Genomic DNA, 25,800 nt, shown 5'->3' with positions numbered 1-25,800 from the left:
GAGATGCTAAAGATGTGGCCCCTGGCCACAGCTTGTCTGAGCAGCACATGCCTACCTGCACTGTAATTGCTTAATAAGATGTAGGGGTTTTCCCTGGATGGATTGTGAAATATATGCAGCTGCCTAAATAGGTGCTCAGTGAGATTTTTAGATCTTCCTAATTCAGTTGAAATCCTTATGAGCAAGACATTTGAATGTTATTGAAGATCAGAGAGAGCTCAGTGCTTTAAAAGTTGTGAAAAGGCCATTCCTTGCCCTCTTACCCTTACTTTATGTCTTAAAGGAAAATAAAAATGCTTTCACCATTGTTGCTGTCCAGTAGGGGCTTAACAGCACTGGGCTTGCTTGAACATACCAGTGTTGCTGGTTAAGGGAAGAAAAAAATGGAGAGGAAAGAAGAGAAGATAGGAAGTGACTGGCTGATTAATATACTAAACTAATGCAAATACCAGGAGTAAGAAAGCCACTTAAAAGCAGGTGATTATCCCTTGCCAATCCCTAAGATCTAACCTCACTAGGCTGCTGTTCAGATGATACCCCAAAGCAATTCCTGGCAGGGATCTGTCCCTTGTTCCAGTACAGAGAGCAGTGGGATGAAAGGGATGTGGTTAACCAAAGCTGAGACTTTGCTATCCCACCATCTTCTAGAGCTATCTGGCAGTTGCCCGTAGAGCACACATTGGGATTTCTCCCTGAATTGGTCCCACCTGCTGGAAGGCTGCTCTCCTTGCCCCTGCACAGATGGCCCCAGCCTGCCACAGAGACTTGCTGCCCTCCTCTTCGGAGGCTTAATCCTTGTATGGGTTCAGGGGACAAGGGAAGGAGTGTTGTTTTCTCATGAAACCAGCCATTGCAAGCTGTAGCTTTGTATGCCAGGAAGGTCCGTACTGTTACCTCCTCTTATGGAAGAGATGGGGCAGGACTCCAGAGCACCAGAGTTCCATGAGCTCTCAGGGACCTTTTATCTGTTGGGACAGACAAAGACCTGCCTGCACGCCCCCTCTGCTTCATATCTTCAGGCACTTTGAAGCATCAGGCCAATGCATTCCCTTAAACCCCACTAGGCTGAGGAGAAAAGAAGTGACAAATAGAGGTGTGGTGGCAGTGCTACTGGAAGACTGTGAGACAATATGAGAGAATGGAAAGATTTCCCTTCTTTTTAAAATAAAATCTTTATCTGTGCTCATACACGTGGATAATAGTGAAAATCTGTATTTATCTGTTTATTTTTCAGGTTATGGTTTTGTAGATTTTGACAGTCCTGCAGCAGCACAGAAAGCAGTAGCATCTCTCAAAGCAAATGGTGTGCAGGCGCAGATGGCAAAGGTAAGAAGAACCGTGTTATTGCAGGATTATTTCAGCTGTTGGGTTAAATTTCCAAGGATTTGTTTTGCTCCTGTTTTTCTTAAGGTTTTGGATTGCTTATTCCAAAGATTTTTTCATCCTTTGGCTCCAGCGCCTTGTTCATCCCATGGTTTGTCTGTGTTCTTGAGAGCTGTCTCACATAATGGGCCCTGATCCGATTCTCTCTCTGCCCCTCCCTGTGGAGAGGGTTGTAAGGCAGAGCACTGGAGTGGAAGAGCATTGGAAATGCTTTTTGCTAACTGCTGGGTGATAGTTGCCTTTGCTTCACTTTACAGTTGCCTTCATTTGGTTCCTTTGCTTTGGAAAAGTTAACTCTTATCTGACATGGCTGGTAGGCTTCTCTGAAGGAGTGATTGACTGAGCATAAGGAAAATCTTGTTGATCTGCCTAGGTTTGGCTTCTCCTGTTTGTTGAGGTTTTTTTTTTGTTTTGAGGACTTAAATGGAAGTGTAGCAGGTTGCTGAAAGAATAGTTGCTAAAGGTTGTCTGGAGGTGACTGGCATCTGTTCAGAGAGGCTGTAGGAGCCATAGCAAGCACAGTGAGCTTAGTCACTCTTGGAATTGTCTTTTGTCCCCAGGCAAACAGGCTGATGGGGAGACAGGGGTTATAGTAATGACCATCGTGTGGTCCAGCTGTTCCCTTTCTGAAGGTGGAATAATGTGTCTTTGGGCTCTAGACTGTGTCAGCCAGCAAAAATAGCTGTTGTTTTGTGCTTTAAAAATGCCTTACCTGAGGATCACAAAAAGCATTTGATATTGCCTGATTTAGTCTCTGTAGAAATGATGCTGTCCTAGAATCTAAAACAGTGAAAGCAAACAGGTAATTACAAAAATAGAGGGAAATCAACTAATAAACAACCATCAGATTTGAAGATTTCCACTTAAAGGAATGCTGGTGGTTTAAACCTTTGTTTTTCAATGATGTCTTAGTGAAAACATAGTTTTGTTTTGGTTTGTGTTGGTTTGTTTTTTTTTTTTATTTTACAGAGAAAAATCATTGCTGGTAAGTGAGGTTCTTTTGCCTTGTACTGAATTACACTCACTGTGCCTGAAAGAAACTGGATGACATCCATGTATTTCTGTTTAAGAGTGCCCCACAATGCAAGCTAGGCTGTTTTATTGGCTCTTAGTTTTTATTGACACATGGTGATAAAAAATATTTGCTTCAAATGGGTAAAAGATGGCAAGCTGAAGAATGTGAGCTTCTGCTATGGACTGTGATATTTTATTTCTCAGATATACGGCATCTCCTTGTTAAAATATAGGCAATTTGATGCATTAGTCAAGCTGTGGAAAAGAAACCAAAGACAGGAGATATGTTTTGTCCTAATGATTGATATCAAATAGTCATTTGTAGAGAGGAGTAAATCTATATAAATCTATAAAAAAATCTAAATCCATATAAAACTGTGCAGTTATAGATTTAAAATTATAGATTTAAAGATAGAATTGAAAGATAAATCTATGCTTGGGGTTGTCATGATTCAGAACAATGAACAATGGCAGTGCCTGTGTTCATGGAAATACAAAAAAAGGAAGGTGACTTAAAACACTGTGGTTTGGATTGTCCAATATTTAGGGACTAAAAGCAAAGCCTGATGTTTTCATAGTGGGAAGGGCTATACCAACCCTTGGTTGGTTTGTTTTCTGGGGAATCTGTGGCAGGAGTAGTTTTTTGCCCTGCGAGATTTTGAGGCGGCTGGTGTGTACACATTTGTTTGCATAAGACTGACTGTATTTTTATTATTTAGCCATGGTGCCTGGAATCTCAGATAGATTCTTTTTAGTGTGTTTGATAGCTCAAGATAAATATACAACTGCCTTTTCTTATCTCTGAAAAAATCTAAGTATTTAGAAAAATGGGGTTTCAAAGGAAATTGAGATGACTCCACACAAAGTACCTCACATTGCTGAGAAGGCAGGAGCCTGGGAAAGCAAATCTATCTGGAGAAACAAGTTAGTTCTTGCACATGTTGGAAGCCAAGTTGCGTAACAGGACTGAAAGACAGTGTTACCTGCCAGTGTCTGATTTACCAGTGAGGGCTCAGAAGAGGTTTGAGGAAAGGGGCAGAACAGTAATTTAGCCTGCATTTCTGGAAGTTTATTCGGAGCAGTTTTATTTCAAGAGCTGCTTTAATTAGAGGTGAATGGTGGCTCTCAAATGAAATCAGAATAGAAGGAGTTAAGTCTGAAGAAATTCTCTAAACCTTTTGTGTGCCATCCTTTCATAGTGCCAATGTCCTCTGTCTTTTACTCTGCATTGCAAAGCAGTGAGACTGCCCCGTGTATAGGCCAGAGAGAAGACAGACTGTAACCTGTGTTCAGCAAATGTCAATAATCTCAGTCCAGCTGTGGATGCTTTTGAATAAAGGTGAAAGAGGCATTGGCCAACTTTTGCTATGTGCTGGCCTTCTTCGGTAGTGAGAGAAAGTATGCTGAAGTGTCGGTATTGTCTGTGATGTTTTTCTGGAGAGAAATCTTGCTCGGAAAGAGTGGTTCTTTCTCAGTTTTAACACAATATAATTTTTCTCATAGAAATCCAGGAATCTTCTTTGAAAAACAAAAAGCAGAACTGAACCCCCACCCATGTTGGCTAGCAGAAGTATCTTGTGGAGACTTGAGTAAAATATACTCATTTTATCAATGCTAAAATACAGCCGCCTCCCTCTTTTTTAATAGCATTTGGATACCATTTTGGCTGATTTTGTTTCAGAGTGCTGCCTCTGGAAGAAGGTTAAACTCTGGTGGATTGATGCTCCAAGTCCCATCAGTGTTGGAAAACTTGTTCTGTCGAGACTAATACACCCCATAAACCCACAAAGGGAAAAAAACCCAACCGTTAAACATGTCTGAATCTCTCTTTGTGTTCTGGTTTGAAGCAGGCAGAAGAGGATTTGGTGGAGGGAGAGGAAGAGCAGAGGCAGTGCCTGCAGAGGTGTGGCTGCAGAGGTAGTGGTGGCAGCTGAGGAGATGAGGTCTCATGGGCCCATGGGCAGCTGCCCACTTGGTAGGACAGGGACCCACACAACCTCCCACCCATAGGAAAATTGTGTGAGGCTCTTGTACACTCGTGTGTCCTCACCTGGCTTCTTTAGCATTTCTCTCTCATAGGTACACGAAGCAGGAGTTTTTACTATTGCCACTGTCCTGTGTCCAATAAAGTTCATCTAAGTTGTCCATTTTTTCAAAAGTGCTTATTAAGAATTTAATTTATTGAGAAGAATTAATGCTATGGAGCTGCTGAGGGATGTTTTCCTAGCTGGCCTGGCTTATTTTGCTGTGTGCTTTTTGCTTGCCTTTGGACATGCAGATTCATTTGTATGTATGTGGTGCCTGCTTGTTCAGGCTCATAGAGGCCAGGTGTTTTTTGGGCTTGTCTTCCTACTAAAAATGGCACAACTGATATGCCTCTGGATGATCTCACAGGAATTATTGATTTGGTTGTCTCTTTATGCTAGGGACTACAGAAACATGACAGAAAAAATATTGCTTATGTACATGATTTATATATCAGTTTAGGTTTTTCCAGATGCTCCTTTCCTGCATTTCCTAGAAAAATATTATAGAGAGAATATGGAAAATTAATAAGGAGAATCTTAGTAATATGGGAGTTGGCTCAGACAAGTAGGCAAGGAAGCCTAGTACACATGAAAAATGTATCAGTGTTCTAATAAAATCTGTAGCCGCATCTATTCTTGGGATTTGCAATAGTCCTTCATCCAGAATTACACATTCATGAGGACACTTCTTAATCTACTTTATATGTAAGTTTTAATGATGCCAAGGAGTCTAAATCACCTGAAAAGTCAATAGAAGTCTGCTGTTTAAATAAATTTGAGCATCTGAGCTTGTGTCAGCCTGCAGTTGAACTGTGCAATCAGTTTATACCTTCACAGACTTTTGGGGTCCTCTCTACCATTTTTTATTTCCAGTTCTAATCTGCTGTAAGATTGCATAATGTGGAAGTTCAGGCAAAGGTGGGTTCTAGCAGAGTATCTAAGAGCTTCTTTAATACCTAGCAGCCCATCAAGAGTGTTGAAACAAATACATTCACAAAGGAAGTGTTTTCAATCCTGCTTTTATAAGGATTAAAAATGTATTTGATGATGTGTGTCTTCTCTGGGTTTTCGTTTTGTACCTATAATGCATTTAGACATCCTCAAGACCCGCGTGAAAAATGCGGACGTTGAAGGAATATTTAATTAGCGCTGGCTAAGTCCAAGGAGCCATTTCTTCTGCTACTGCTACTCTGCTGCAATAATTGCTGTCTAGAGAGTACACTGCAGGAACTGGTTCTGAAAAAGGGCTGTGCCAGTAGGCTCTGATGTGTTTTCCTCCACAAGGGAATTGCAGAAAGTAATTTTGCTTCTTGTGTGATATTTTCCTCATCTCTCCATCATGCAGAAGCTTAAATGAAGGGAGTAATCACCATCTAGGTGAAAGATAAAAGGGAGCTGTTTCCCACAGAACAGAGCCAAGCACAAGAGCTTCTAAAGAGGAACAGAGAGCTGGTTCCTGTATAGTTAAATAGATTTTCTCCAAGGACCAAGGAAAAGGAAATCCCACAGAAGAATCTTATTTATTTTCCAGACTTTTGCGTAGGTTTTAAGCATTGCTCTGGTATGAGTCAGCTGACCAAATAAGTTCATTCTGTCTGCTTAGTTTTCAGCTTCATTTTCTTTTCTTTTTAAATAATTTCCCTTTTTTTCTCTGTCAGACACCAATACTCTAAAGGGCTGATCCTTAAAATAGAAAAACTCTGGTGAAAACCCTTCTTTCCAATATTTTTTTAATCTAGATTTTTAATGAAAAGTTCTGTTTGTTTTTGCAGTTTAAAAATTCATGAAAATAATAAGAATGCTATCCTTACAAAATACGAAATATGGCCTATACACGATACACTGGTTTCATAACTCATGATTGAAATGTATGCAAATTTTAGCTAACGAAACTTCAGAATACTGGTTGGTTGAGTTTTTTGATAATATTTGTGGTTAACGGACTGAGCTAAACTTCCTTTTGAAATCAAAATTATATTCTAGGAGTTTTAGAGCTCAATATTGAAATTGTCAGGCTTTGTTTTACTCCTGTGCTTTAATTATCAGATCTCCCATCCCCAGCGAACTGTTCCATGAAGTCAAATATTTGTGTCGGCGATTTATAAAACACTGTTTTCGTTTGCTGCTAGAACAGGGGCTGGTGCCTCTGGAAACCTCGCCATGCTCAGTAGTGTAGGAGAAGCTGAGACCATGGCTGTGCTGGCCACCTTCCACGTCATTTCTGAATGAATTGCACAGCCAGGCGTGGGCTGCTGCTGCTGCAACAGTTGTCAGAGACGTTTGGCGCACACAGCTCGTGTATGTGTGTGGAGCACTCTCCAGTGAGCTCTCCTCTTATCTTCCTAAAATGTGCCCTATCTCTCCCTGTGCTTTTTCACAGCACATGCTGGCTGACCAATACTGAGCTGAGTTGGTAACAATCCTGTTGACAATGAAAAGTCATAGCTGGAAGGAAATGAGAGGTAGTTCAGTTTAGATATGGAAATTACACATGCAAGTGTCTCTCTCCTTTGATTTCTTTGACCAAGTCTACTGTATCAAAGGCATCCTGCAGAAGCACTAACCAGAAGTTCCGGATTTCATGTACTGCTACTTATCAAAGTCATGCTGTCCTCATCCTCTCTTGCCTGCTTACCTGTGTTTTGCATAAACTATCTTTTGCTCTTGGAATGGGGAATCATAGTTTCCCAGAGGGAGCTGGCTCTTAAGTGCAGGTTTTGTAAATATAGGATATTTTTCCATTCCTTAAAGGATAATAATTGACAAAGCAAGAGCATTGACAGATTAAATTATTTGTTTGTATTAGGTTGTATCTCAAAATTTCTTAGGAAGATGTGCCTTTCAAAACCTGGAAATTTTTTTGTGGGTTTGTTTTTTTGTTTTGTTTTGTTTTGTTTTTCCCAGATGAAACACTGTCTAAATTCAGGATTCAAATCACAGATGTGCTAGCAAAGTGCTAACTTTAAATTTCAGAAGATCTGCAGTAGCAGACGACAGTGTCCTATGAGCGTCCTAGACAATCAAGACTAAAGCAGTGAGCAGCTTTGCACTAACAGTGATGGATTAGGGTGATATCAAAGATATATGACATCAGTGGAAGCACTTCCTAGTCTTATCTAGCCTTGAAAATTTTATGCTTCTACCTGAGAACTGTATGGTAGCCAATCTGAAATGATCTTATGATCCTTTTCCTGCTTTTAGATGTGCATTCACAAGCCCATATAGAATGCATTAGCTTGAGCAATTCTTGAAAGAACATCAAGTAATCCTGGGGGTATTAAAATCCAGCAATCCTTTCACACTAGCATGTGTTGCTCCTAAAAACATGTAGATCAGCATGAAGGAGGGTATGCACATCGACAGCATTTGAACCACACCTGCCAAATTTATAAACAAAAATTTCTTTGGGGGTTTTCAAAAGTGCTTAACTTGACATAATTCTACTCTCTGAAAGTGAATGGAACTTTACTGTTGGCTAATTGAGAGGAATTAGGTCAGTACTATGTTCTTTTGTTCCCAAAAATTGTAGCTCAGCATCTTTCTTAACCGCTAAGTTAGCTTAGAAAATCTTAAAGCACACACAATCATGTTTATTCTCTAGCTATCACCTCAGATAGACCTGGCCATGGTATTTTCCTTCCCTTTTCAAGTGCTGCTTTAGTTTCTAGATTTACTTGATTTTTTTTCATACTGTAACTTCATCTAACATTAAAACATTCTTCTGCCTTTGAAAATTAAAATACAAACAATCAGTAAATATATCCACCTCCATGCTATTAATGCCTTGCACCACAGAACAGATGCTGAAACTGAAAAATGTAGCCAGCTTTTAGGCTGAAGAATAGTGGAATTACTGGGTTCTTTTCGGGTTATGAACTTCAGCCAAACAAGAGTTGGCCTTTTTTCATAAATACACATTGTTCTTGACTTTCCTCTGACTTGGAACACATTTGAATTGGTAATAATACAGCTGAAATCCACAGAGCTTTGGCAATCTAAGCTGGGGAGAAGAATGGGGCTCTCTATCTATGGCACTCACATAGCTATACATCTTGGAAGCTCTGACACACTCTTTGCAAACCCTTTATGTTTGCAGAACAGGAAATCTGAGTCCTGCAAATGAGTTAAACACTGGAGTCAGATTAATTCTTTTTTGCCTCCATACTCAGGAAACTCCAAACGCCCCACGGAGAAGTTATCCAACCACAACTATGCAGCTTGGGAATCTGCAGCTCAGACTGAGCAAAACTATGTTCTAAATTCAGTAAGCACAGCTTTACTCACCAGGAAAAACCCAGCACACTCTGAAATGATCAGAAAACTGTGGTTTTAGAAAATATTACTGTGGTAGAAAATGGACGTAGCCTTTCTTTCAGTGACATATCATTTAATTATGTTCTTCTGTAGATCAGCCTGAGGACAATGCTTTTGTAAGGTGAGAAACAAAAATTCATTGTATCTAGCATGATGATTCATATGACCACCAGCAGGAGGATATGTGCATGCTTTTTGGGGTCCCACTTAGTCTGGACTGAGACAGAGCTTCATAAAAGCAATGCAATTTGTGTGAAAACTGAGCCACTTTCAGATTATTTGGTTTGATTTGGAAAGCAGGTGTGCAAACTTCAGTAGCATTTCTTCTGAGCTGATGTGAGTGCCTGTATAACAGCTCATCAGCCTGGAAACACACAGGTGCACACTCTACTGGTAAACACAAATCTACCAGCAGTATGCATAGATATTCCCTGTGCACCTCTGCATCCCCCTCTGAGTATCTAAATGTTACTATATCAGTGAATACTCTGCTTGTTATTTCTTTATTAATGACTGTCTCCCATTCAACCGACATGTCTGAGTGGTTTTCTGCAATCTAAATAAATTTAGGTTTAGATGCAGTTTTGTTCACTAATGAATGATATTTTTTGTCGCTATAAAAGGAAACTCTGTTTTTCCTTTGTACAAAAATATGAAATTAGGCTGTCCTCATGCTACGTGCAACATACTGAGTCATGATGGCAGCTCATCGAATTTTCAGTCCTTTCCCTGTATATATTTGTGTTCAGAAAGGGAGATTTTGATGACATGAACAGTTGAATTCTATTTGTAGTCATGATAAATTAGCTTTGATGTGATCAAAATAAATGTAAGTGATACAAGAATGTAAAACTGGCCATGTCAGACCAGAATAAAGTTCCTTCTGATATCAGATTCTGCTTCTGATAATGCACCAGAGTGCGTGCCAACAGAGGAGTACAAGAACCAGACAAGCATCTGAGGATACTTCCCCAGAGTAGTCTCTTAGCCTCTAGCAATTTGCAATTTGGGATTTCTTCAGCTTGTATTGAATAGTCATTTGTAGAACTGCCTCCCCACCCCCAAATAAACAATTTATGCTGCCTGTTTTGCATTTAAAATTTTGGCAGCACAGCATCCAGCCATTAGAAATTCTTCAGTTTAACTTCATGTTCTTCAGAGATCCATCTCCTCTGCTTGCTCTAGACCTGCAATGTTGATTTCATTGATTGCTTGCTAATTCTTGCATCAGAAGAGACAGAAGGCTCTTGTTCCCTATGAATCTTTTTCATGGCACTTATGATTTTATAAAATGCAATCATAACTTCCCTTAATCCCTGTTCTGTTTCCAGTTTTAAGAAAGATGTGCCAGGATGTGCATGCATCAGTAAGGATGTGGTTCTTAGAAGCAAGGAGCAGTTGCTAAGTAATGAACGTGAAGCCTGTTAAAGTGGCTTTGTAATACAAGAGCAGAGCTGACAGGAAGCTTAGAGGGTCATTTTATATCAGTATGCTGGACATGAAGCGGGTATTGCTAATGCTGTGTCGTGCTGCAGCCTGGGAAATGGGAAAATGGACGCATGGGGAAGGGTACATTTGCTTGGTATCAGGTACTTTGTAAGGCAGTCCTCATTTTGCACAAGGATAAATGCACATATTTGATTAAACCTAGGAAGATCAATTTTTTAAATAAGAACTGTCAGCTTTAGAAAAATGTACCCCAGAAATAATTGAAGTGTTAAAAAAAAAGTAACAGAACTATTCCTTTAAAGCAGCAAGAGAAGCACAACCCCAAGTACGAGGACATATGTTCAATGTGTCAAAAGGAAATATACCCAACTCCTTCCATCTGTGTATAAATAAGGCATTATAAATGCCTGCCTTAAAGTCTTGGATGGTTTGGTCACAGCTTTCCTTAAATATTAAATATTCAAATTAGTATCTGTCATATTGTTGTACAATACCTGAAACTGATGCCTCCAATGGATCAATATCTGGCCAATTCTGTCAGCAGGCTTGAGGACTTTATCTTTGCCAGGGGCTACTGAAGCACCCCTGTGCATTTTGTCTTGCACCCACTGCTTGGGCATGATGTAACCAGCAGTGCTGCAGCACGTGCCTTCATATCTAAACGAAGGAAGCTACTGCAGCAGATGTCATGCTGTGCAATGAATCCTTATTTAGGAGAGATGTATATTCATATTCTGCTTTCTCTAGAGCTCATGGAAGAAAATTACCCTTTTATTAGTCATAGTTCAAAATGGAGGACACGTAGAAGAACCTAGGGGCCCTAAATTGCCAGTTCCTCTACTGTGTAGGCAGATGGAGTCTTCTGTGACTCCCAAAGGTATGTACTGAGTATGTCTGGGAGGTTTACACCTACCAAAGATACCCTTTACACTGCATTAATGGAGGTGCAATGGTCATTTCCTCTACTGCGCCTCATAACTTTGCAGTCTCAAAAACCACGGAGATCAATGACAACTTTGATGAAAGCAGCTGTAAAGGCATTTTTGTAGTTGGAAAAGTTGGACCTCCCCCATGTGAACACACAGTTAGAATATAGATATGGTATTTGGTAGGAGGTATATTTTTCCCTTGTTAAAATGGTTACAACTTTGTTTATCTGGGTGCCAGTAAGTAACAAAGTGGGGTGTGTTCAATGATTACCACTTGTCAGTCATCTGCTATCTTGATATTCTTATCAAGATTCAAAAAGGAAAAGAGATAAGGAAGAAAGATGTTTGTTTCTACTTGAAAACTTTGGAGTTAGGATAATTAATGCTTGGTGCTAAAAAGCTTGGCTTTGAATTCCTCAGAACAAGTGGACATACCTTTCTCATGAGTTGAGACCGAGGTCTGTGTCTCAGACATCATTTCTTCATGCAGTTGGATAATTTTTGGTCTTTACCGGCTAGACAGGTAAAGAAAGAGAAGACACCCTGAAGAAAGGCTTCCCCATCTTCAAAGGTATCTTTGGCACTTTACTACCTCACTTAGTTGATAGATAATGCTGTTCCAGTGCAGTATCACAGTTCTGTCTGTCTATATATAGAAATACGGGGTTTTACTCTGTGCATGTCTAGTTGATAAGTGTCCAAGAAACTGTATTTATATCAAGGTATGCCCACATTCATAGATGATAATAGAAATGATCTTGAGAAAATTTTATAATATAATGAGATTCTCATGAGTAGCAAAAAGTATTACAGTGGTATTTTTGTAATATGTGCTGTTGGAGTATGGCTATTTGCTAGTAATACCTCTAAGGACTGAGAATAAAATACTATGTGGTTTTTTTAGGAATGTGCTGTAGAAATAGGAAGGAAATTGGAGGTAAATTAAATCCTGGTCATAATCAGCCAGTATTTTTCCATCTGTCAGCAAAAACTGGCAAAAAACTCCAAAACAACAACAAAATTGTAAACTCTGAGACAAGATTTAGTGATTTACTGTCTGCTTTAACCATGCCTATGGCTTGCAGTAGAGCTACACAGCCTCAGGGTTTCCCAGATATTTCCATAACTTATTTGTCCATTTTGCATAAAAGGTTATGATCCCACCATTTATCTAAACATTTCCTAGTCACCTACTCCAATTATAGCTTGTTATGGAAAGCAGGGGCTATCATTTATATGTCTGTGTTGCTTTATTACAGGGATGCAGCATAAAGCAGCATGTGGAGTCAGTGAAGTGAGGGCTTTTGTGGTGTCTTAGCTCCCAAAAAATCTTTTCCCCTGCTTAAAAACCGTTCATCAGTGAAAGGTCACCACTCCTAATAGCATGACCTAATTCACTTCAGCCTGCCTTCCTGTTGCACAGCACATTTCACATGGTAAAATCGTGGGTTTGGTAAAGGAGCCAGAACTGATCCAATCCAGGTTGAAGTCTGGCTGTAATGGGGTTGCAGCAGTCTCACTGCCTTGCCCTTTCTCCTGGGGCTGCTGAGCCTAAAGTGATGGAAATGCTTCCCTTTCAGAATAAAATTTCATTAGCTGAAATACGTAATTGCTCTCTTTTGTATGATCAATCTTCAGAGTCTTCTTGAACTCAAGCTTTCTGTGTTGAAAAGGAGTGTTGGATGCAGATTCTGCTTTGCTTTGCTTGAAGTTTAAATAAATAGTTTCATCTTGCATGATTACATTGTTGCACGCTATTTACTTCTCTCGAGAATATAAGTAATTTCCAGATTGGCTTACAGGGGTACCTCGAAGAGGCTCAACATTTTATGTCAGTGAGCAATTAGATTAGTTACAGGGGCACCTCTGTGCACTCCTCTAAGTGACTATTGTGCTGGCCCTCTTTGATCCCAAGACATCTGGGAAGCCTGGTGCAGACTTATCTGAAGGACATAGTCTGAAAAAGCAGCAACTTAGGCACTTTCCTCCTGGGAGCGTCGTCTAGTACTTTATCCTTTATACTGGGTTTTACTAAAGGTTTCTCAATTTCTTTGTTGAGAGGTCCTTTAAATGTGTAGTAGCTGAGACCTGAAACACGTTATACTGTGATGGAAACCTCCCACAAAACACAGCACTCTCAAGTCACCTGGTCTTAACGGTCCATGGGTCAGATCAGGCATTGAATGATACCTGTAAATACTATTTATTGCCTGTTTGCTGGTATTTCTTTGACAACCCATTGTGTTGGTCTTTCACTTAATATTTTCAAAGTTTTTAGTAGTGGTCTTTGCCTTCGCAAATGTTTTTCCTTCTGTAATGTCCGCCTTTGTTCCCATGTGAGTGGAGTCCTTTCACTTTAGTCTTTTCCGCTCTAGTCAATCCACACAAAGCATTGGGAAAGCAGAATGATACCACATTTGCATCCTTCATTTTGCTGCTGTGAATATAACATTTTTTTTTAGGGTGTTCCTCCACACCTATCACCATCCTGTTGCAGTTTAGGATCTGAGCTGGGTGGATGTTGCGTTAGGCAGACAAAGTCTCTCTTCTAGGATATTCACAGTTCTTTTTGGGATATTCCACTGACTGATAGTGTTTTTTCTATACTTTTTCTGTTTACAATCCATCTTTCTTAAGTCTGGTTGAGTGGAGCTATATGCTATTTTTCAGAGAGTCTGCAGTGCTGTAATATGTATATTTTACTACCTTTTAATAAATTGATGAGCACTGCAGTGTTTGCATTAGAAATTTTTATTTTTAGCAAGTGCATAAACTACATTATTTTGCATGTTCTATTGTTAAATTTCATTTGCTCAATTAAATCTCTGAATGCCTTACCAGGTGTACATTCAAATGCGGATGTTATATTTTATAAGCACAAGTTTTAAAATTATGCCACAAGTGTTTGTAAACATTCACAGCAAAAGATCTGTTCTTCAGCTTGTCTTTAGTGAGTACATCAACTGGTTGGCTGTTTAACACCATAAATGTGACAGCTCAAGTATCTTGAGTTGTGCTAGGAGAGACTTAGTGTCCTAGAGCTTCATTTCTAGCTGTGTATAATTCCAAAAATATGGTAAGCTAAACAGGAGATACCGAAAGTAAGTTATATTTATGTGTTTCTAAACTTTAAATGCTTTCTGAAATGCTGCATTTCACAAAGAAAAGTGGATGTGAGGAAATAGCAGTAAGAGGGTACATGGGTTTCTAACATATTAAGTCTTGGAATTTTTTGCCCTAAGGGAACATTTGCTTCAATTATGATAAAAACTCACATTTTAAGAAATGAGGATTAGGTTCCATGAAGTTGGCAGGTTTTTATTACCTTTAAGATTACTTTTTTTTTTTAAAAAAAAAGCAGCCACCACAAACTCTCTATTATCTATGCAGATACTTCACTGCTAAAAGGTTTAACATGAAGACAGAATGGTGAGAAATATAGGCCTAAGTTATAGAGCTGTAAGAAGCAAATGAGTATTTTACTAGTTTTCCTTTCACGTTTTTGGTTGTTTGTGTTGTGGTCTTTTTTTTTTTTTTTTTTCTCAGAATTACTGTTCTCATAAATATTATGTGGAGCAAAACCTTGAGATGTACAAAATGTTTGCTATGAAAATTACCTACTCTTCAAATTGGTAGTCTTGAGAGATGCACTCTTTAGATGTATCTGTCTCTAATATTTGTTTTAGACAAACATTTGAAATTTTGCTGTCCCAATATAAATATCCAGATGACAGATACATGTACAAATATTTTTCAGGGAATCAGCTTCGGTTGTTTTAAGGCAGAACTTGATTTTTTTTGAGTAGGAGCACAAATTTGGAAGTTTGCATGGCTTAAATGATCCTCAACCTTGTTGTACTGCCACTTCTAATCATGTTTAAAAATAAGATTGCTTAGAGTCACATAGCAGTCATTTGTGGTTCTGAAGTTAGTTGGTTTAAAACAGAGGCCTGTATTTTGGACCCAAAGTTCACACATATATTCAGCTGGCAATAATAAGTATAAAGCCTTTTGTTAGAAAGATGTGCTGGATTGTTTCAAGATTTTCACAGTCTGGGTCCTTTGCTAGTATTCCATCTATGTAAAATACTTCACTGTGTCATTTCTGCTTATTATCTTGCAGCAGAAATGGAATATATTGAAGGTTTTTGTTCAACAAATTATCTCTATTGATCTTTTAATTTTAATTCCATTCACACTTTTTCTTAGTTTTTGTTTCAGAAAAAATAACCCAAGGTAGTATGTATTTAGCAAAAAACCCTCAAATATTTGATATTGTTCTTCTTGGTCATCAGTAATGTAACTGCCTTTCCTTAACACACTAGTAAAAACAAAAACAACCAAAACCTTTTTTCTTTAGAACAAGCAACAAACTTTGGTTTTCACCCTTAGTGGTGTGGTGCAAGATTTCATCTGGAAGAATTTGGAAATGGGGGTCAGGTTTGCCTTTAAAACTCAAGTCCCAAATGGAGGAAAATATCCATATTAAATCATTCCACAAAACTCTTATGTCTCTTAGTGTGGGCCCTCTGTGCCTACTGTGGATAGTTTGAAGCCTAAAGGTAAAGCTGAGATAACAGAATTTTTCCCGGAAGTCAGCTTGGCCCATCAAGCTGAAACCAAAATCTAAGCATCTGGCCTTCTGGGCAAGTCTCATTTTATCAGCCACAGTCAGTGATGTGCACTTTGACCTGCTGAATCCATGAACCATCTCCTCCCTCACAAATCTGAAGAGCTGAAAGGAGGTGCAACTGAGGCATATTGGGACCTAAATCATAGGTAAGGTTCCAGCAGTTTCTTCGAAAACCCCTTTCAAAAGAGGATTGCAACTGATTTCTATAAGCAGTGTACATTAAGGCAAATATTTTAGGTGTTTTAAGACATCTTAGAATTTTCAAAACCAGTCCCAACAAAGTAAAAATCCCCAATTAATCTGCTTGCTAAAAATTAGAAGTCAATAGCTTCTCACATTCTGCAGAATGTAAGAAAGAAGCCTTTGTAACCGAAGCTTTCCATCCAGTGCCCTGTTATACCATTACAGTTTGCTATGTCCTGTGTTTGTCAAGATAAAACTGTAGCATCAAAAGTGTTATTAACTTCTGCTGCTTGCTGTATGTGTAAAGATTTTATTTGTAGATGCTGAATGACAGATTGGATCAAGGTCCAACTGTGTAAAACTCTAAAGGTTCTGACACATAAACAAATTATATCATAGTAATACATTGGTGATTTGTCCTTCCTTTACTGAAGGATAAACTGACCTGAAGTTGCTACATATATTTTCAGAGAAAAATACTCATGTAGATGGATTCTGAAAAGTGGTTGATGTGTAATAACCTCTTCTTGGACCAAAGTCCTGCAATATGCACAGGTCTGTGTTGAGTAGGTCATGAACCTGGCTGAATACTGTGAATTAGTAAATAAGTAATTGACTAAATAGGTGGTTTCAATAAAGGTAATGCACTTATTTAACAAATGTGTTTTTTTAATTTATTGCCTTCTTCTAGTTCCATTCAATGCTCATTACCTGAGCACCGACACTGTGCATAGCTCCGTAGACGTTACAAATTAAATCCAGTGCTTGAAGTGAATAAAATACTTACCAGAGGAGAAACTATCAGGATGCCTTGGGCAGAAGCTGATTTCAGGCACTGTCGCTCGTTTGCTGCTGTGCATGTGCACACCTGCCTGCCTCACGTGCGCATTCAGGGAGAGAGCGATGAAAAGGTCAGCTGCCTGCTATGGATATGATCTCTGTTCATCTTGCTGTGCTGATGAAGTTTCGTTGATTGAATGTAAATATGCCTTAACTCTTCCACAGCATGTGCATCAAAGAGAACATTATTAGAGCGAAGACAGGCATTTGTTGGTACAATGGAAGCAATACTGTCTGTGCAATACTGTTTAGAGGTGGTGTACAGTGGCATCCGGATATATTTGCATCTAAATGAGATGAGCGTTTCTTTTCATACGGCTTTGATTTACCTTGATCGCTACAGGTTTTTATTCCCTCTGGGATCTGGGGAACTGTATTCCCATTATGCACTCATCTTCCCTTCACATACTGTCTGCCACCTTCAGTCAGTGCCACCAGATAAGTATATATAATAAAGATCTTTTACATCAGATCTGGTTACCATGCTGTCAAGCCAGTTACTGGAGTCTGGGATTCAGGAGGAGCAATGAGTGAAGAGTACAGCATTTATTTAAGTACTGCTTTTTTGTTGTTGTTGTTGTTGTTCTTGTTTTTTTTGTTAAGTATTGACTGTATCTGAACCTGCTTCAGCAATATTAATGTTTCTGAGAATAATTGGATGATAAGACATAGTTCCAAATTCTTTGCTTTAAAATTATTTTTAAATAATTGATTTTCCTTTTTTTTCTTTTTGCCTCAGTAGTCCATTAACCAGCATCCTAAAGATCTGTGTCAGACTCCCTCACTCAGTGAGTTTGTAGATTGCTGTTGGGTGTTTCAGATATGTCAAGATGCTCTATTTGTTCTATGTGTCACTTAGTATGGGCTAGCTTAGCAAAAACATTTCTTGGCCCAGCTCTTCTCTTGGTTGCACCAAGTTGCATTTTAAATCGAAGTGATAGTAATCAATTTAAATCTCACCATAGTGCCTATGTGTCTTACAGGGTAACCAGAGCTATGGCACTTAAGTATAATAATGTAGAAAACCACTTGGGAAGTAAAATTTGTAAATCAACATACATGGGTGAGCCTCTTGTGTTGAACATTATAAACTTTTCCTTTGAATTAATGCAAGATTTCAAATCCTCCTTTGTACAATATAATCATTCACTGAAGTTTTCTTTCCTGTATTCTGCAAACTCTAAAAAGCTTTTGGAACTATTTCGGCATTGGAAAAGGGGAAACACTCTTTTGCTGGTCATTCTATTTGGATTGCAGTACCTTCCAAGGAGCACTTAGCAAAGACAGAGGAAGGTCCATCCCATGGCCCAAGGACTGTGTGATTTAAAAAGGCAAAGGCAATTACACAAGGTAGTAACAGAGTAGTGTGTGTACTCTTCTAATGAGAGAATTATCCCCTCATTAACAAGACTTATCCTCACTGTCTTCACTTTTTCTGTCCCTTTTCTCATTTCAGTAAGGGATTTCTGGTTTCTTACCTATTTACCCAGGTTTTGTGTGTTTGTGTCTTATGATGATAAGTACATTTCCCTTCAGTGGAGCATCTCCAATATTTCCCTTTTCATTCCCACTCCAAGTCACTGGGGCAATCCTGTCCTTCTGACATACTTAATGGGATTTGTCAAGTCCTTGGTGTAAACATGTTTTATTTCCATGAGTAATGAGGTACTATGATAGGGCATCTTGTCCTGCCCTAAACGAGACATGCCAAGCCAAACATGAAATGGAATGCCAAACGCTATGTCCTGTATGTTTGTCAAGTGTGTGATCTATTTTTTAGAGACCCAACTCAGTACACTGAAATATTTTACTACTTGTGAACTTTAGCTTCTGTTAATATGATTGAAGCAAGTGGAAATGGAAATTGTCAGGGCAATTTAACAAAGCGAGCCTGTAAAACTCATTACATCCCAGGTAGTAAAATCACTTTAGAAGGCACATTCTTCAAACTTGAGCTTTATTCAGTAAACTGCATTGGTGCCTGACCTTTTAAGAGCTTTCCCTTGCTTGGGAGGGAGGAGGGGGAAAGGCCCTGTTGTTCAGAGCTACCTATCTTAAATTACAAACAGCAGCCAGACTTGACTCTGTGCTTTAGATCACACAGGATGACAAAGTGTGCAACTGCTCCAAACAGACAGTTAAATGGCCAGCTATTTAGATGAGTTTGATGTGTATTTCATGTAATTGTATACTCCATAAAGCAGTATAAAACCAATGTTGTGTGCTGGCTGTATTTTAGCACAAGGTAAATCAAAGTACCAATCTCATGTTTGTAATTCAACCTAATCTTTTCAAGACCTGATTCTTTAAAGAAGCTTTAGATTGATACTAGGTAGTGGGTGTGTGAGGGTTAAAGATGCTTTGGAGGAAATAATTCCTGTTAGGTCTATATCTAATTTGTGTAGCAAGTTAAATTAGCTTGTTGAGAACTCTCCAAGACCATAGCTGGGATTCTCCTGCACTGCACTGTAACCATACCCCTAAGTATGCCTCTCTCTGCACTGTCTCCATGCGTGTCTCCAAACAGATGACAGGCTTTTCCTGCCTAAGTTATGAATGAGCTTTCAATCCACTCTAGATAACAAATTTAGGCTTTATTTTTTTTTCTATTTTTTAATTTAAAAAATACTTTATTCTTCCAATCATATGCCACAAATTTCGATTAGTGACATGCATGAAAAGTAAATGTGTCATGGGCTGTGTCTCTACCAGTTCATTATTTTCATTTTCCAGCATCGAAACAATTATGAGCTGTAGGGAAATGCATATTCTTGGAGCTATCCTCTGCCAGGCTCATGAGCACAAGTCAGGTTGCTCATTAAGTGAGCCCACACACTCAGGGTTTAGTCCAGTAACATTTGAAGTAAATGGAAATCCTCCCACATAAATTTATTGGGTGTCAGATAGACATCTAGTGCACATTGTGCCATTAAAAGATTTTTTCTAATTACATAATGAGGCCTTAGCTTGATCTGTGTAGTTTGTGAAGTTATGGGAAGTATGTTAGAGCTGATTGTGGAAAACTTTGAAAAGAGAAAGTGCTATCCTTTGCAATTTTCATGTTGTTTCACGTATTTTTTTGCCATTGGTGCAATGCATTTTTTTTCCTCCTGGACCTGTCACCATCTTATCTAGAGGTTTCCTGAACATCTTTAAAGGTAGTTGATAGAAGACATAAGTGAAAATAAAAGATGGTTAAGAAAGGATTGAGAGTGAGGAATAGAAACTTTAAAAAAGGGAAGTTTTTGCAAGAAGAACTGATATTAAAAAAAAAGACAAATATGTTTCTTTTTGATTTTGTATGGGCAGAAGGATTTGCAAATGCATGAATGGTAGGTACTGAGTCCTACATGCAGTGAGAATAGTCCGGTCCATAGGTGACAGATAAAAAGCTATGTAAATTCATAGCACTCCTGGTAAGAGTCTTCCTTGTATATGCAATCCAGAAAAAGTTTGCCAGCATAAAGAGATGATGGGAGATGATTATACATAAAGGTAATGGAACTCTGCAGTAGCTGGTTTTTTACCACGGGGAAGTACTGATCTTTGTGTATAAATTGTTTTGCATCAAGGGGAAGTTGGTGCTAAGCCAGATGTAAAGCCTAGGATGATTCCTCTTTAAAAATTTGGCCTTTTCCCATGCAGAAAAGAAATACCCCTTGCTTTCCAACAGGTGAAATTTATTCCATTATTCTTGTACATTGGTAGCATTTCTTTTACCCTGTTTAAATTCCCTTTTCCAGTGTGTGGCAGTGCCTTAGGTTTGAAGCACCAAAAGGGGAGCAATTATAGAAAAAACGTTAACCTTTTAAGAGGTGTTAGAATGTGAATGATCCACCATCCTGAGAAACAGGAATGCAGATGAGCCTTTGAATGTAGATATATGTGGCATGCTTCATGGTTTTCTTTCATAAATACTCTCCTTTGCAGAAAACAGAGATAGTTGGGAACATGCTCTGTTCTACTAATCAACCTGCAAACTGTGTGCTGTAATGACACTGCCATAGTACCTTTTTTTAATGCCTAGGTGTTATGCCCAGAGTTTTAAAGAAACATGCATTAAATACAGCACAGTGTGTTTACTCTGCATAGCTAGGTGATCTATAGCTATTGTTGAGGTAAGAAGCAGTTTTGAAGGTTTACATTTCTGGAAGGAAGATTGACATTCATTGAAGGCATTTACATTGATGGTGAAAGAAAGTAATTGTTTAAATACTCAGCTTGACTTCATTTATTAGACTTGTTTATTTCACATAAAGCAGAGTTTTCCAAAATTCTTTCTCTAGAACCAGCTACAAACTACCTGTGGTTTCTGCAGACTCCACTCTGGGGCTCATAGAAATAATAATGAATTGCCTTGCCTTAGTCAAACATTTTTAACCATAAGTACTTTCCCTTTACTTCTGAAATTTCAGATTGTAAGGCGAATTATTCATTTTTGAATATAACAGAGAATGCAGCAATCACTCCCTCCCTTCATGCTCCTCTACTTGAAATGCAGGTGAAATGTTGATGAAAAAAGGGGAAAAAAGAAAGAAGAAAATATTGTATTTTGCAGACAGCATTGTGATTGATTAATAAACCTCATTCTCTATTTATGTATCTTGTCACTATTTTCTTAACTTTGGCAATGCTATGGTTACATTTCAATTTTTAGCCATTTTTTCTCCATTTGCATTATTTTATATGTTCTCCCTTTAGTGTCATCATCTTCTTAAGTGCTTTATTGTTGGTAGCAACTGAATTACAAGTCATTTACATTAACACATTGCACAGCCTTAGCAGGAAAAGCCTTCCCTCTTTTTACCAGATTCTATGAGATACTGAAACCCAGCCTTAGTTCAGAAAAATATTTTAAAATATGGTGCAATTCTAGTATTGTAATTGATCATATTATTTTTTGTTCAGAAGATGAGCTTAACTATGTTTAAAATTAAATCTATGAACTGCTCAGCCAGTTTTCTGTCTGTAGCTCAACTCTCTTCTAACCTCAGCTCTCTGATTTTCATTTTGCTCTTAACATGGACAGAATGAGTTCCTGGGGAAATCCCTACAGAGTTACCCTATAAACACAGCCTCCTTGCTAAGGAAAAGAACTGACACTGCCCTTGGAGCACAGGTTCATATGCAGTGAGCTTAGTCAGAGGTTTCCAATAAACTGTCTTAGCTTGATTTGTAGTTTTGATTGGTGACTTTGATGTCACTATGTGTAAGGAAGAGGTGGTCACAGCCTTGCATATGTGTTTAGACTGTGGTTCCTCCACAAGTTGTGTGAGGGAAAATGTGTTGGACTGTACTTAGTTTAACTACCTGGAGTAAAAGGAAAAGATACATTTTTAGAAAGATGGTGAGAAAATCACATTTACCTAGGGCTTTTGTACCCAACATAAAGTAGCACTAGTTGTAATTATTGGAACATTTTTCCCAGGAATATGGTAGCAATGTCTCAAGGCATAAGATTCAGACCTGTTTGTCTTCTTAAAAGCTGTACTGGAAAACAGATGCAGCTGTTTGGTATATATGCCATTTTGCTGGTAATCTGAATCTATCAGGAGCAAAATGAAATTATGCATAAATTTATTGTTGAAATGATGAGTAGTCACAAGGAGAATACCTACAGTGACTCCTTGTTTGTCATAATTTCCCCCCCAAAAAGATAGATGTAGGCAGTAAGCATGATCCCCTGTTAAACCATTTGGGTTTATTAACAAATCGCTCATATTTTTGTTAGTCACTGAAATTACTTCCTTTGTCCTAGTGTTTATTCTTCCAAGTCATAGGATAATTCCAGGATACAAATTATTTCCAGCAATTCTCACACATTTTAGTGGGATTTGAAAGCTATCAGTTCTTTTCCAGATGTGTAGAGTGAAAATATCTATGCTCTGTATATGCATGTGTATATGGGAGGCTAGAGCTATATTAGATAGTAATCATTATTGAGCATATTCTATTGAATATAAATCTCTTTTCTGCACTACAGTTCCCATTTTGAATAACCCTTCTATCTTTTTCTCAGTATTGCTTATATTTTTTTCCTGCAATTAAGTGAAAAAAAGGCAAGCAGCAGGAAAGGCACATTAAGAAAATATAACTAGGCGCATTTTTGCAGGCCTCTGTCTTGTTTTCATGCAGTGGTATATTAAGGAATTGTTAAAATTTTAAGCTACACAAAGATGAAGAATTCAACACAGAGAAAGGACATTTTGGAACCCTTGTGGCAAACACAGTGATGCCTAGAAACAATACTAGTGCTTTCTAGGGACTTGGAGAAAAGAAAATATATTTAACTCATTGTAATAGCAAGCCATGATCCCCTTCTCATTTCCTAGAAAAAATTGCCCAATTTTTCAAAAAATATTATCAGTGACAGAGAGAAGGTATGTAAAAAGTTATCTTTGCTTGATTTTATGATGGATTGATCAAATAACTATTTCTGAAGTAGCAGTATTTTGAAAAAAAATCAGATAAGTATTAAGGCAGCTTAACTGGCTACATGGTGTGTCTGCATTGTGGTTGGTACTTTCTGATGGAGGTTTCCCTCTCTAAAACATTGCTGTGTTAGGGTTTGAGTAAGCTAGAGGAGTTTTTGCCTGGTAGGGTATACTTGATACAAACAGACACTGTGCAAAGCATGCCTTACTGTAGCACTGGCTTGAAATATTCAACCTGTAGTATTCTGGGGAAAATGTCTGGTAACTGTGTCATATTTTCTCTCAAAACACTATTTGTTTTCTATAGACAAAGACCAGCTTTTGTGTAGGTAGTTGAAAGTACAAAGAGGTCTCTTGGCAAATCATTAATCTTGCTTATAATTGCTAGTCAGCACTGTAGCTCTTTTCCATAAATTAAAAGAGGAGGGTCAGCCAAACATCTTGTGTTTCCTGAGGCATGGAGCAAGAAGAGCTGATTGTCAGGGGCAAGGACCCCATTTGAAACTTGTATTAATGTGTAATACCATTCAGTAGGGGAGAAAGGAGGAAGACAAACATAGGGAAAAAAAGAATTAACTTAGTTTGTTTACTTCATTAGAAAGATGAAACACAGGCTTAACTCATCTTTGGCTTCCATTGTTTAAATGGCTTTCCTTTTGCTCATGACTAAATGATGTAGTTGCCCATGTTTCCCTCATGTTTGTTTCTTGTGAGTGTGTTTACACACGTGTGTCAGTTGAAAAGTGAGTGGCCCTGGTCTCACACCCCAGAGTGGACATTCACACCAGGGGCTGGCAGGACAAGGACCATGAGAAGCAATAGTTTAGCCAGATCCAGAGGACATCTTCTATAAACATCACCTCTTCCTCCTTGAGGATGTTCATCTAATTATTATTTTCTCAGGGGCATGGTTGTGTCACCAAGGTGCAGCTTATGGTATGGGATGAAACTGAGGGACCTTCTGAGAAGGGATTCTTCTCATGCCTCCCTGTGTCTGCTATTTTATTTGTTCAGAGGGGGTGTCTGAGTTTTCCCAGTGTGACAGTCTAGACAGGGAAGGAGTAGGCTGTCACCCTCCCTGCTCTGGGTTCTGAGGGGCAGGCTGCTTGCTCATGGGATCAGAGCAGGTACAGAGACACTGTTGGGCTCCCCGCACCCTGGTGCCCTACAAAGATCCTGCAGGTGGAGGGCTGGGCTTTTCATGTCCCTCTGTCCTCCCTTTTTGTACTTCTGTAATTTGCTCCTAAATTCTCACAACAGAAGGCTCTTAATTAGCCTTTTCGAAGTCAGACTCTGAGTCCAACTCAGCTGCTCTTGAAGAGCTCTTTAGGTATGTCAAGTGTGGGGTGTTCTTCTATTCTGTGTTATAACACAGCTTGTCAGCTCAGGGATTTCACACACTGGTATGGCAAACACTTTTCTTTGTGTGTATCTCAGGACTATTACTCTTACAAAGTGCTTTAAATGTATTAAAAAAAAACCCCACACACAAGGCAAAATGCTTGTCTGGGAGAGCTTGCACAGTATTGGTGCTTGTGGATTAAATATGTACAGCAAGCAGCTATACTGCACTAGCCGCTTTTAGAACTGAGCCATTCATCCTTCTCTGATAAAGGCTGGCATATTACCCACTTCCTTATAAGTTTCTGGATACAGCATAATGATATTGAGGATGTGACCAAGAAAGCATGCAGCTCCAAACAATCACGCTGGTGCTTTCCATGCCAGGCAATATGGTCTTCTTGACATGAGGTCTTTTCCTTTCCCAACATTTACCTGCCTTGTTTAGATTGAAACCTATTCTGGGAGTTTCCTTATGTTTCATTTTTAAACTGTCTCTCAAATCCCAATGCTTAACTACCATAATAGAAGAATATAAAAACCATCAATTGCTCTCAAATAGTAATGGACATTATACTGAAAGTTGCACGTGCAAATTTATAGTATTACTCAGACTTTTTAATGCATTATACAAAATTGCTCTTTAGCAAAGAAAGGCAAAAAGTACTGCTGCCTTCTGGGCAGTAGCACTATGACATTCCTGTACAGTAGATTTTCCCAACCTCCCAACTCTGTTTAAATGCCTGTGCAAAGATGCATTCCCTATGGGGACTGCAAAACAGTATCACAAAATGCCTAAAAGCATGGGAGGCCACACTTTGTATAGGAGCAGAAATGCTAATCATCTTGTCCCCTTGATAACCTCTCAAGGGCCACTAAAATGGCAATCCTCTATCTCCAGTTTGAAAACTGCTGCTCTCCAGGCGAGGGATTAACTCAAGCTTCCTGGTACACAAAGTAAAGGTACTATTCATATTGACTTCTTAGGCAGTACAGAAACCTGACTGCATGAAGGTAAGTGTAAAGACAGTGTTTGTTGGCAGAGGAGTTCTAAATGAGATAATTAGAAACATAAAATGCAGAAAAACATGAACATGGAATGGAGGAGAAGTCGGAGCTTGGAAAACAGTATTTGCATACAGCTCAGATCACTGGTATTTTTCCTGTTCATGTAGTTCATAAATTCTCTTTCCTGTTTTATACCATTTAGTTCTTTGGTTACTTTTCTGTTTGAATTTCAGTTTGAAGTATGT

At 38.7% G+C, this 25,800-nt stretch overlaps 1 protein-coding gene across 6 annotated transcripts in view; it reads left to right on the top strand.

Moving 5' to 3' along the window:
* Positions 1-25,800, top strand: part of RBMS3 (RNA binding motif single stranded interacting protein 3) — a 709,829-nt gene that overhangs the window by 446,481 nt on the left and 237,548 nt on the right. For all 6 annotated transcript variants that reach the window (XM_039548876.1, XM_039548877.1, XM_010398913.4 and 3 more), the window contains one exon: positions 1,235-1,326. In XM_039548876.1, the coding sequence (XP_039404810.1) occupies positions 1,235-1,326 (92 nt within the window). The remainder of the gene's footprint in view (positions 1-1,234; positions 1,327-25,800) is intronic.

The sequence above is a fragment of the Corvus cornix genome, chromosome 2 (genome assembly GCF_000738735.6).
Source record: "Corvus cornix cornix isolate S_Up_H32 chromosome 2, ASM73873v5, whole genome shotgun sequence".
Lineage (NCBI taxonomy): Eukaryota > Metazoa > Chordata > Aves > Passeriformes > Corvidae > Corvus > Corvus cornix.
The sequence above is the reverse complement of the archived record's forward strand: the minus strand, read 5'-3'. Positions and strand labels throughout refer to the sequence as shown.